The following is a 13,980-nucleotide window of genomic DNA, read 5'->3' on the forward strand; positions in this document are numbered from 1 at the left end:
TTTTTCTTCTCTGGGACATTTACGGTTACCTAATTATTTTTTTAAAAAAGTCCTTCCCTCCCCCAAAAAATCAAAGTTACTAGTCTTCTGAGAGGATGCTATTAATGCCTCATTTAAACCACAAATATACTAAGCCCGGGGCTTTTAAACACATGTCTATAATTTTTTGTCCACTAGGCAATTTGCATACATACAGACATATAAATATATATATATGTAATTCTTATGTATCCTAATATAGGTTTACAATAATTTGTTAAACTGTTAAAAAGGAACAAAGAGTATTTCTACTCTTACCTAGAAAGGTACGTAGCTTCTATTATTATAGTAATTTACCACTCAGAAATCTCTCCTATGGATATTCTTCTTATCTCTGAGTGAAGCAGGGAAGTACTATTCTCATATTAGAGGTGAGGAGCTGCAACACAGTCTGAACTAATTTACCCAAGGTGATTTAGACAGAATCTGGCAGTGCATATGTATAAACACAGTCCTGCTAAGTCCTAGTCTAAAACCCCTAGACAATCCTTTTTTTTTTTTTTCAAATATGAGTATATTTTAAAGAGCTAAGCAAAAGGAAAGCATGAAATATTGAGCAAATACTCATGTCAACTTAACTAAACTGAGTACTATCAGACACCTATAACAGTACATTCTTCAAAGATTTCTGTCTCTAATTTGAAAGCATGACACACCAGGTAAAAGAGTCTGAAGAAGATACACAAGCAATTGAAAACAAGGAAGAGAAAAAATTATTTTAAATTGAAATAAATTGCTATTTCTGTATGGAATTAATCTTATAATTCTCTTTCAAAGATATGGAAGGTACAGCATTTGTTTAAAAAACAATACAGGTGAAGCAAAGTGGGAATGTCCTTAGTCAAGAACTGACTGATCACCATATCTCAACATGATCTCCATCTTTGGAGGATGTTCGAGGAGAATTACCCTGATAAATCCAACCAACCTAACACAGTCAGCAAAACTGTGTTTGTGGTGACATTGAGACCAATGAAATATTGTGTGTATTTAGTTCTAAAGCATCACCTTGTTGTGGATTATTATAAGTGATTCTCCACCAAGTGATACCTGATGCTCTGAATTTGTGGTCTATCAGAAGCAATTGTCAGGGACTGAACCAAGATCTTGGTTTAATACTGACAGTCTTTGATCACGATATGGTGGATTTTTTGAATTATAATTTCATATTGTTGTATAGTATTAAATAGTGTGATTTTTCCTATAATAACACTGGGTTCTTGGGTTTCAAAGGTTCCTGTACCAGATGTCATGATGCCTAATAGTATGCTAGTACCAGCAGCTGCTTCAGAGAAATCTGAACGTGACACACCTGCAACCGTTACAGCTGAGGGATCTGGGAAATATCAAGGTATGCAAGAAAAAGTCCAGACATGTAGAATCTAATTATGGGCAATTTACAAATTTAGAAACCACTTGTTCCTTAGCAAAATGAATGATTTTTTGGCTTCCATATGATCAGAGAGATAAAAAGAAAACTAACAAAGGGCTTGAATTTGCCTGATTGCACCCATGCAGAGGTACTAGGATGCACATGCATGCCATGTGTATATTGCTTGTGGAAGTGACCTACCCACTTTGAAGGTAAGACCATCCTTCTTTAACAGTAATGCTTTCACCAGCATCAATGGGGAACATTAGGAAAATGCAAACAATCCCACCTGCCTTTCCAATAGCAGGTTTCTTACCCCAGACACTTCTGTACTGGGAATCTGCTTTGCTATCTCTCACAGCATGCTTCTCCCTCTCTCCTCAGACCACTTTCATTCCTCTTTCTAGTTATTTGTCCTACCTATTGATTCCATTTCTAATCCCTCCCTCTTTCCTACTGTTTTGTTTCTTTTTCTAATTTGGTGTTCCCATTGCACCAATAAACTTCTACCTTTTGACAAAATGAAGCGCTGTGCCACTACCAAGCCAATTGCCATTGCTGTTCTGATCATCACGTTTGGATTTTATTCCTTTTTTTTTGACCTCACATTGGTCTTGCCTGATTTATTCTCTGGGGCAAGGATGGGTTGCTATACTTTGCTAGGCCAACACATGGCATACCAGGTATCTCTTTTGATTTCTGATGAAAAAAATCCATTAATATTATGCGCTATTCTCTTCTACATGTGTAAAAGACACTTAACTTTCTTCAACTAGGTGAAAGTCCTGTGGATGAGAAGAGTACCCCTGGGGCTGATGAATCAAAAACTGGAATGGAAATTAAGACTGAGGAACAGAAGCCACCTAAGGAATCTGCTGAAATGCCGGATTGGAATAAGACTGTTAGTAAAGATACAAAGACCTCTGACTCAATGACAGATCAGCTAAATGAACAGCAGAAGAAGCAACAGCTCTCTGTTTCTGACCGCCATGTCTATAAGTACCGCTGTAACCATTGCAGCTTGGCTTTTAAGACTATGCAGAAGCTTCAGATACATTCCCAGTATCATGCTATTCGGGCGGCTACCATGTGTAGCCTTTGCCAGCGTAGCTTCCGAACATTCCAGGCTTTAAAAAAACACTTGGAAGCAGGCCACCCTGAACTCAATGAAGCTGAACTTCAGCAGCTGTGTGCATCTTTACCTGTCAATGGTGAACTCTGGGCGGAAAGTGAAAGTATGGCACAAGACGATCATACACTAGAACAGGAAATAGAAAGAGATTATGACATGGACCAGGAAGGTAAAGCAAGTCCTGTCGGAAGTGATAGTAGCTCTATTCCAGATGATATGGGCTCAGAACCAAAGCGGACCTTACCTTTTAGAAAAGGGCCAAATTTTACTATGGAAAAATTTCTAGATCCATCTCGCCCATATAAGTGTACAGTGTGTAAAGAGTCTTTCACCCAAAAGAACATTCTCTTGGTCCACTACAACTCAGTGTCCCATCTACATAAGCTCAAAAAGGTTTTGCAGGAAGCATCAAGTCCTGTCCCTCAAGAAACCAACAGCAGCACTGACAACAAACCTTACAAATGCAGCATTTGTAATGTTGCGTATAGCCAAAGTTCTACATTGGAAATCCACATGAGATCTGTGCTTCATCAGACAAAGGCAAGGGCTGCAAAATTAGAACCAAGTGGTAATATAAGTAGCGGAAATAGTGTAGCAGGGAATGTTAATAGCCCTAGCCAAGGAATGCTAGAATCTATGAGCTTACCAGCAGTTAACAGCAAAGAAACACATTTAGATGCCAAAGAATTAAACAAAAAGCAAACTTCTGAATTAATTTCTGCTCAGCCTACACATCACCCACCCCAGTCACCAGCACAACTTCAAATGCAACTACAGCATGAACTGCAACAGCAAGCTGCGTTCTTTCAACCCCAGTTTTTAAACCCAGCATTTTTGCCTCACTTTCCAATGACACCAGAAGCACTGCTGCAATTTCAACAGCCTCAGTTCCTTTTCCCATTCTATATACCTGGGACAGAATTTAGCTTAAGCCCAGACCTGGGTTTGCCCGGTTCTGCCACATTCGGTATGCCTGGAATGGCTGGTATGACAGGATCACTGCTAGAAGATTTGAAGCAGCAGATACAAACTCAGCACCATGTTGGCCAAACCCAGCTACAGATACTGCAGCAACAAGCACAACAGTATCAATCCACCCAACCCCAACTTCAGTCCCAAAAACAGCAACAGCAAAGTAGCAAGCTGATGAAAGCAGAGCAAAATACCTTAGTAAGTACAGACTGCCAGCTGATAAAGGATATGCCATCATATAAGGACTCAGAAGAACTTTCTGAGAAACAAGACAAGCCAAAGCAAGAATTTAATAGTGAGAATGAAGGACTAAAAGAAAATAAAGACATGAAGAAGTCAAAATCCTCAGAACCAACTATTCCTCCACCCAGAATAGCTTCTGGAGCAAGGGGGAATGCAGCCAAGGCTTTACTGGAGAACTTTGGGTTTGAGTTAGTTATCCAATACAATGAGAACAGACAAAAAGTGCAGAAAAAAAGCAAGACTGGTGAAGGTGAAAACACAGACAAACTGGAATGTGGAACCTGCAGTAAGCTTTTTTCCAACATTCTTATTCTGAAGAGTCATCAAGAGCATGTGCATGGACAATTTTTTCCATATGGAGCATTAGAAAAGTTTGCCCGACAGTACAGGGAGGCGTATGACAAGCTTTATCCAATTTCTCCATCTTCTCCAGAAACACCACCACCTCCACCACCACCTCCTCCACCACCACCGCCTCCTCCTCCTCCAACTCCTGCTCAGTCTTCTTCAGCTGGGGCTGGAAAACTTCAAAACACAACTCCCGCTCCTTTGCAAGCTCCACCACCCACACCACCACCACCACCTCCTCCACCACCACCACCTCCTCCTCCACCACCACCACCGTCAGCCCCACCTCAAGTCCAGCTTCCTGTTTCACTTGATCTCCCGCTTTTCCCTCCAATTATGATGCAGCCAGTGCAGCATCCTGCATTGCCTCCTCAGCTTGCCCTCCAATTGCCAGCAATGGATACGTTATCTGCAGATCTTACCCAGCTTTGTCAGCAGCAGCTGGGATTAGATCCCAATTTCCTACGGCACTCTCAATTCAAGCGTCCACGTACAAGAATCACAGATGACCAGTTAAAAATCTTGCGAGCTTATTTTGATATTAACAATTCACCAAGTGAAGAGCAGATCCAAGAAATGGCTGAGAAATCTGGTCTTTCACAGAAAGTTATCAAGCACTGGTTTCGTAATACACTGTTTAAAGAACGACAAAGAAATAAAGATTCTCCATACAACTTCAGCAACCCTCCCATAACAGTATTAGAAGATATCAGAATAGATCCTCAGCCTTCAACTGTAGAACCTTACAAGTCTGATGCATCTTTCAGCAAGAGATCATCTAGGACTCGTTTTACTGACTACCAGCTTCGTGTCCTCCAAGACTTCTTTGACACGAATGCTTATCCAAAGGATGATGAAATTGAACAGCTTTCAACTGTACTTAACCTACCTACTCGAGTTATTGTTGTATGGTTCCAAAATGCTCGACAAAAAGCTCGCAAAAGCTATGAAAATCAAGCTGAAACTAAAGACAATGAGAAAAGGGAACTGACAAATGAGCGTTACATTCGAACTAGTAACATGCAATATCAGTGCAAAAAGTGCAGTGTGGTTTTTCCCAGAATCTTTGATTTGATTACACACCAGAAAAAGCAGTGTTATAAAGATGAAGATGACGATGCTCAAGATGAAAGCCAAACTGAAGATTCTATGGATGCTTCCGATCAAACAGTGTATAAGAATTGCACAGTTGCTGGCCAGAACGATTCATCAAAAAGTCTAGCAGTCACAGCAGCAAGCTCTGGCTCTGGTTCTAGTACTCCTTTGATTCCATCACCCAAACCAGAACCTGAGAAGGCTTCTCCTAAACCAGAGTCCACAGAAAAAACAAAACTAAATGAAACCATCTCTAAGCAAACTGACACAACTTGCCAAAGCACCAAACCAGTGCAGTCTACTCCAGTAACCTCGTCTGACCCTCAGCCCTCAGCTTCTCAACCACAGCAACAAAAACAGTCACAGATAGTAGGAAGACCTCCTTCTGCATCACAAGCCACACCTGTTCCTTCCAGTCCTTTACCAATTCCAATGACTTCTCTACAGAACAGTCTACCTCCTCAGTTATTACAGTACCAATGCGATCAATGTACAGTTGCCTTTCCAACTCTAGAACTTTGGCAAGAGCACCAGCACATGCATTTCCTAGCAGCCCAAAACCAGTTTCTTCACTCACAGTTTTTAGAAAGACCAATGGATATGCCCTATATGATATTTGACCCCAATAATCCTTTGATGACTGGACAGTTACTTAATAGTTCTCTTGCTCAAATGCAACCACAAACTGGCTCATCACATACGGCACATCCTGCTACAGTTTCTGGTTCCTTGAAACGAAAATTGGATGATAAAGATGACAATAACTGTAGTGAGAAAGAGGGAGGAAACAGTGGAGAAGATCAACATCGTGATAAGCGTTTAAGAACTACAATTACTCCAGAGCAGCTGGAAATACTCTACGAAAAGTACCTACTAGATTCCAACCCTACCAGAAAGATGCTAGATCACATTGCACGTGAAGTAGGACTGAAAAAGAGAGTCGTACAAGTTTGGTTTCAGAACACAAGAGCCCGAGAAAGAAAGGGACAATTCCGTGCAGTTGGTCCAGCCCAGTCCCATAAAAGATGTCCTTTTTGTCGAGCTCTGTTTAAAGCAAAATCAGCTTTAGAAAGTCACATTCGCTCTCGACATTGGAATGAAGGTAAACAGGCTGGTTATAGTTTGCCTCCAAGTCCTTTGATATCAACTGAAGATGGAGGAGAAAGTCCACAAAAGTACATATTTTTTGATTACCCATCACTGTCATTAGCAAAAACAGAGTTATCAAGTGAAAATGAATTAGCCTCCACTGTATCAACCCCTGTTAGTAAAACTACAGAAATGTCACCGAAGAACCTCTTAAGTCCTTCTTCTTTTAAAGCAGAGTCTAGTGAGGATATAGAAAATTTGAATGCTCCTCCTGCTGACTCTGGATATGATCAAAACAAGACTGACTTTGATGAGACTTCATCAATTAATACAGCAATTAGTGATGCCACAACAGGGGATGAGGGGAACAATGAAATGGAAAGCACAACTGGCAGTTCAGGAGATGCAAAACCTGCATCACCTCCCAAAGAACCAAAACCACTTGTGAATGACACACTTCCAAAAGCTGCAACTACACCTACAAATGAGAATACTGATGATAAATTTCTCTTTTCCCTAACAAGCCCTTCAATGCATTTCAGTGAAAAAGATGGTGATCATGACCAAAGTTACTACATTACTGATGACCCTGATGATAATGCTGACCGCAGTGAAACTTCAAGCATAGCCGATCCAAGTTCACCTAACCCATTTGGAGCTAGCAATCCCTTTAAATCCAAAAACAGTGATCGGCCAGGTCACAAGCGGTTCCGAACACAAATGAGTAACCTTCAGCTTAAAGTTCTCAAAGCTTGTTTTAGTGACTACCGGACTCCAACAATGCAGGAATGTGAAATGTTAGGGAATGAGATTGGCCTGCCCAAACGCGTGGTCCAGGTCTGGTTTCAGAATGCCCGGGCAAAAGAAAAGAAATTCAAAATTAACATAGGGAAGCCATTTATGATAAATCAGACTGGACCTGATGGGACAAAGCCAGAGTGTTCTCTGTGTGGTGTGAAATATTCTGCACGTTTGTCCATAAGAGATCACATATTTTCCAAACAACATATTACAAAAGTAAGAGAAACTGTGGGAAGTCAGCTAGATCGGGAGAAAGATTATTTAGCGCCTACAACGGTTAGACAGCTGATGGCACAGCAAGAACTGGATCGCATAAAGAAGGCTACTGATGTTCTAGGTTTAACAGTGCAGCAGCCAGGCATGATGGACAGCAGTTCTCTTCATGGTATCAGTTTGCCAGCAGCTTATCCAGGACTCCCTGGCCTTCCTCCTGTTCTTCTGCCTGGAATGAATGGTCCATCCTCCTTACCTGGATTTCCACAAAGTTCAAACAGTAAGTCTATAAGGGGATGATTTTCTCTTTTTATTAATCTGGTGATCTTGCATGGCCACCATCCCCTTATAAATCACAGCGTATTATTCATTCATATCACGCTTGTGAGACTGATGTAAGCAGCTAAAAAGTGCTGCTATGAGGCATACACAGTGCAGTTCTCGACTGTTGTTGTAGCCTAGGTGATACCTCTGATTTCCAAAAAGAAAAAAAATAAATTGAAATCTAATTGACAGAAATGTTTTTAGTCCGTATTTGGCTTCTGTAATAAAAGCAATATTACAAAAACATTGTTATATTTCTGTTGTGATTTTGAATGATACTGCTTTAGGCAAAATGTGGGTTTGAATTTTGTATGTAAATCTTTTGTATGCAAAGATTTAAAGTAACACCTGACGAAGCACAAAATAGTAATTCTCACATTACTGGTCCATCAGGCATGTGGTCTACCCCTTAGATCTGTCCAACCTGTTGTTTAATTCAGAAGAAAAATTCAAAATATAATTCTGCCCAAGATCCTCTATTATATTTCTGAATAATTGCCTGCTAAGGTACGAAGTGTATTGTTGGAGGTGATTTGTAATGGCAGTTTCATTGTGATCCAAATTTCAGGAGCTGCTGAATATCTCCTACTTCTAGTTTGTAAAGTCATTGCAGACATGTACCACTTCATTTAAGCTTGCACTTTTAACTGAACACATAACTTTGTTTTACTGATTGTTTTGACACTGGTTTGCCTCTGTTTTGCCTGTGTCTTTTTCTCACGTTGGAACACACTTCCTCTTGGAATACGTTTCACCAAAGTTAGAAAATCAAGTTTTCTGCAGAATTTTTTGTTTAGTCCTCAAAGAATGAACCTGATCTATTTTATTGCATTAGGCTCCAGTTTTGCAGTTGGAGTTCATTGTGAGTGCAGCCTTGCAGTTTGAAGCTCTCTCATTCATCTTCTGACTTTGCACACTCATATCAAATGTGTGAATAGCAGAGTCAGGGAGCTGGTTAAGACACCTCACCTCATTTTATCCCATAATTCCACTTGCTGTTCAATTCTGAACTCTCATTTGGAAAGCAACACACTTTGGCAAGTAAGGTAGAGACTTAATCATCTTTGTTGTTAGACATACTAAAACCAGCAACATCTTCTCTGCTACCCAGCTTTGATTGATGGTGATCATGTTACTATGTCCCTAAGTGGTGGTCAAAGCATCTTGTTTTTCTCTTCATTGGATGAGAATGGCTTTCTTTCTACAATGGAGTTTCTGGCTGAGTGCCCTCTGGCTTTTGTCAAACAGTTATTGGCATGGAGAGTGCATGTAAAGGAAATATAAAGTTGCTGTATTTCCTTCTTAATGGCCTACAGTCTCAAAGTCCAAAAATGGCTGGTTGTTCTTCATTAAAATTATAGACATAGTTCTCCATATAACTTCCCTTAATAGTTTTGGTTAGGTTGACCATCAGGTAAAATGGGCTCCAGAAAACTCAGGCTTTGTCTATATTACTGAATGAAATTTGCTTAGGAAGAAGTTTTTACATTCTTTTATTCTCAAAACCAGGAAATCTCTATGCAAAGTGAGTCTTGGGAAGGGATGTGGACCTATGATAACCTCTCAGTTGTGCTCAGGGGTTGTTTAGGATAATGCTAGTTGACCCAGGCCCAACCAGACAATTCTTACCATTTAACTTCACAGATGGTTTAGTTTCAGTTTCTGGAAAATGTTCCTTGCTACTGTTTAACTTGCTAGTATCAATGTAGCCTCAGAGTCTGTAAATTGTCCCGGTAATAACACAAGAGGTATTATTACAGGACAACTGGTCCATAATAATTCAATTTTCAGATTTTCTAATTTCCAAATATATCTTCTTTGAGATGAATTTAAATCATTAGTACCATAGCATACCCAGTACACTGCCAATTAAGATGGATTTTTACCCCCTTTCATCTCACATCTTCTTAAGGTTAATTAGCCCACTGTGGGCAAAGCCCACTGTGTAAACTAGCTAGTAGAATCTTGTTGTTAACTTTGTTTTCTGCCATAAACTAAATAGGCCCTATATCCCCCTTTTGTTGCTTGGCAAATACTTGCATGCATAAATCTCCATTCCCTAATGATACATAAAGAAGCAGTCATACTGACTGGAAAAAAATAGATTATTTTAATCATTCATCATAAAAAACCAGTAATATACTCAGGCGTTCTTCTACACTAGTATATTCTGCACCTAATTAACCTATTTCTGTTTTCTTCTCTATCCTACTTTCACTGATAGCTCACTTTTATATCTGATGCTAAGAATTATTAATAACTATCTTTCTTGGAAGACAGTTTCCAAAAAAGCTTTTCTTTGGCTACAGTTCTAGCAGCACGTATATGCTCAGCCAGCAGGACAATTGTTCCACATCATTCTTTTCATGAAAGGTTTTCTGAAGCTAACTCCCTGATGACTCACTATCCCATAATTTGTCTACTTCTTGTGAATTCCACTGCAAGTGTGTAATTTCTTCTCTTTTGGACCCAATCCTGAAAATGCAGTTCTGAAGAATTCTCACTGGGAACCCTTATGTTCAAATATTTACTTCTTTTCACCAGTGCTTACAGGGCTGATAATTGTACTTCCCGTGGCAAAGCCCATCCATTCTGTTGTACGTGTTTGTTTAAAGGATGTCAACATTAGTAAAATAATCACTTTTATAGAATATATTTGCTGCTTGCAAAGACGGGGAACTAGTGAAACTACAATAGTAAACATCACATTTATAATTCTCTTTTGTGTTTCTCTTTTCTCATGATAAGCAAAGAAATTAGCCTGATTAATAATGCAAGTTAATACAAGTTTATGAGGGATTTCACTTTCATGTTCTTGAATTCCTTATAATTTATGGGTTTCCGGAAATTACAAAATCCAACTAAATTTTGCAAAATACTAGTCTTTTTTTAAATGTGGTATTTGTTTCTATGAAAGATTTGAAATGGCATACCTGAAAATAATGGTAAATAAGAAAAGATGGAAATATTCAAATGACAGTTCATTTTGTCTTCTTTATGTAGTGCTCGAACTGGACTTTTATTTGCAAAGTTTTTTAGATTTTTCAAAATAACATGGCTTCATTTCTGAATTAAAGGATCCACTAACTTTAAATGCAGTTATTTTGTTGTCAAACAAGTGGTTTTAAATGTCATAATTATTGTGTGGTTCTAGGATGATGTGTTGAAGAATTCTCTCACTTGTGGGATATTTTTCTCTAGATAATGTAATTATACCATCTTGTGGGCATCAAATCCTGAGCAAGGTCTCAAAGTTACTGCTATCTTTGCTCAGTATAATTACTAATATGGAGTTATTTGGTTGAATCCTAATTCATACAGAATTTTATTTGTGATTTCTCATTGTTCTTCAAGCCCCTTCTTATTTTCTACATGACTGTAGATAGAAGAGGCTGTTCTAAAAATTCACATTCTCTTTTCTTCTTAGCTTTGCGTTTTGCATATGATCCCTTGCAGAAAACTAATGCTTCATCTTCCTTCTAGCTATTAATACTGGTTCTATGAACCTTTTAATGTCATCATCATTACCATAGGTTCTTTGCGCATCACTAAAGCCTGGGCTGTCTTGAAGATTCACAGCAGCTTTTCCCAAGAATGCACACATCACTGGGTAATATGTACTTAGTGGTTTTTGAAATCTTATCAAGAGAGAAATTTCATTCAGCAGCAATTACTTTCCTTATTATTAGGGCACTAAATTCTGTTCTCAGTTTGCTCTTGGCCCACTGGTAGCAGTTTCATTTTTAAATTTTTAGCCCTATGATTTCTTCAGGAGAAAGAGAAGTTTTCTTGCTTGGTAGTGACTTAAAAGAGCTAGCAGGATTAGAATGTTTCTTCATGTTTAGTGAATTTTCTATTCTGCATCTCTCATGTCTGGAAATGTGGCATTAGTTTCATCAAGTGTCCTTTATTTAGTTTTGGAAACCCTCAGTTTTACATTTAACTTTGAATAAACCAGGTGGATTAACCTATGCCATTGCAGCCCATCTGGATATTTCATAGAATCATAGAATAGTTAGGGTTGGAATGGACCTTACAGATCATCTGGTTCCAATCTCCCTGCCATGGGCAGGGATATCCCACTAGATCAGGGTGCCCAAGGCCCCATCCAACCTGGCCTTGAACACCTCCAGGGATGGGGCAGCCACAGCTTCCCTTGGCAACCTGTTCCAGTGTCTCACCACTCTCATGGTGAAGAAATTCTGCCCTTCTCCAGTTTATACCCATTCCCCTTGTCCTGTCACCACAAGCCTTTATGAATAGTCCCTCTCCAGCTTTCTTGTAGGCTCCTTCAGGTACTGGAAGGTTACTATAAGATCTCCTTGGACCCTTCTCTTCTCCAGGCTGAACTAGCCCAACTCTCCCAGCCCGTCCTCATATGGAAGGTGCTCTAGCTTTCAGATCATCCTTGTAGCCCTCCTCTGGACCTGTTCCAACAGCTCCATATCCTTACATTGAGGATTCTAGAACTGGACACAGCACTCCAGATGAATTCTCACAAGAGAGTAATAGAGGGACAGAATTACTTCCCTCGACCTGCTGGCCACTCTTCTTTTGATGCAGCCCAGAATACGGTTGGCCTTCTGGGATGTGAACTCACACTGCAGGCTCACGTCGAGCTTCTCATCAACCGGCACCCCCAAGTCCTTCTCTGCAGGGCATCTCTCAATCTTGTTATCCCCCATTGTGTACTGAAAACAGGGATTGCCCCAATCAAGGTGTAGGACCTTGCACTTGCCCTTGTTGAACCTCATGAGGTTCTCACAGGCCCAATTCTCCAGTCTGTTCAGGTCCCCTCTGGATGACGTTCCATCCTTCTGGTGTGGCAACTAACACCACTCAGTTTGGTGTCGTCTGCAGACTTGCTGAGGGTGCACTCAATCTTGCTGTCAATATCATTGATGAAGATATTAAACAGCACAGGTCCCAGTACAGACCCCTGGGGAACACCACTTGTCACAGATCTCTAGGTCGACATTGAGCCATTGACCACAACTCTTTGAATACAACCTTCCAACCAGTTTCTTATCCACTGTACCATCCACCCATCAAATTCATATCTCTCCAATTTAGAGAGGAGGACATTGTGGGGGACTGTGTCAAAGGCTTTAGAGAAGTCTAGATAGATCACCTCCAGACTTCTGTATTTAACTGAATTCTGTGCATTTTAACTAAATTCCAAAGAATACTTGGAAAATGGAATAGATCTCAGCTGCTCTGGGCATCATCAGTGTGAACAGAATGAAGACAACATGATGTGTAAGGGTTGAAGAGGTTAAGAACAGAAAAAAATCAGAAAAATCCTGAGTAGCTGACAAGCCCAAATAACTATGACAAAGCTGGGGCAGTAGTTCACACTAATTGCATCATTCATGCATTTTTTTGTCTATAGTATTTATCACTTAATGTATTTTCAGCAGACTCCACACACAGTTGTCTGCTACTTCATGTTGAAAGCAGAAAGGCAAGCAATAGCATCTTCAATGTTATTGTGCAGTAGCTGTGGCAATTACCCACTTTTTAATTATAACTGTTGTGACTTGTTTCACTGTACTATCTATCTAATCCATGCTCACAATGCATTTTAACTCCTTAGTGTTCCCCTACCATTAAATAGGAGTAATGACACAGTGACAAACATTAAATGGCCTCTTTGTTAAATCTGATAATTATTCCCTTTGAATTCTAATTGCTTTATTCCTAAGTAATGCTAAGCACCTGGATATTGATGATTTAAATATCAGTCTTGTTCACTCCATTAGTGCTTCATAGTAGCTAATACCCATGTAAACTCCATTATAGAGCCTGCATTTATTGTTCTCTTATCCACATGCTAGTAGGCTGCTCTGACATTGCTTCAATTTTACAGTTTTGTGTGCATCACACACTTTCTATGCTCTTTTCTCTAGCAAACTTACTTGGCTGAAAAAAAATGATGATGGGTGTAATGTATAGCCTCTTACAGTTAGTTGCCTTTTCTACCCTATGCCATCATTTAATCTTCTGACCAACTATACATCTTAACCAAAGTTACTTTTTAATAGACTGATACTAGCCACTGCACTATATCTGGTACTTGAGAGAGAGAAAAGATTTCTTCCATTAAGTTATGAGGTATATTTCTGTCGTGTATGCACCCTCCAGACAGAACCAGTCCATCCTTGGGTTGCTTTCTCTAATGAGGTGGAGGACATCCTGCCTGCATGCTTCAAGTAAACTGAGAAAAGCAGAGTTCCTGTGTCAAAGTACTTTCGTGCTATTACACTTACTTCCCAGCAAATACTGCATTGACCTGATTGCTGTGGTAAAGAAAAGCTCTGTTCAAACTCTGAAAAATGAAAATGTAAGCTGT

The 13,980-nt window shown here is 39.7% G+C and overlaps 1 protein-coding gene across 2 annotated transcripts in view; it reads left to right on the forward strand.

The window, feature by feature from the left end:
* Nucleotides 1-13,980, forward strand: part of ZFHX4 (zinc finger homeobox 4) — a 150,714-nt gene that overhangs the window by 131,004 nt on the left and 5,730 nt on the right. For both annotated transcript variants that reach the window (XM_069854253.1, XM_069854254.1), the window contains exons 8-9: nt 1,273-1,390; nt 2,188-7,584. In XM_069854253.1, coding sequence (XP_069710354.1) covers nt 1,273-1,390; nt 2,188-7,584 — 5,515 coding nt within the window. The remainder of the gene's footprint in view (nt 1-1,272; nt 1,391-2,187; nt 7,585-13,980) is intronic.

This window comes from Phaenicophaeus curvirostris, chromosome 3 (genome assembly GCF_032191515.1).
Source record: "Phaenicophaeus curvirostris isolate KB17595 chromosome 3, BPBGC_Pcur_1.0, whole genome shotgun sequence".
Classification (NCBI taxonomy): domain Eukaryota; kingdom Metazoa; phylum Chordata; class Aves; order Cuculiformes; family Cuculidae; genus Phaenicophaeus; species Phaenicophaeus curvirostris.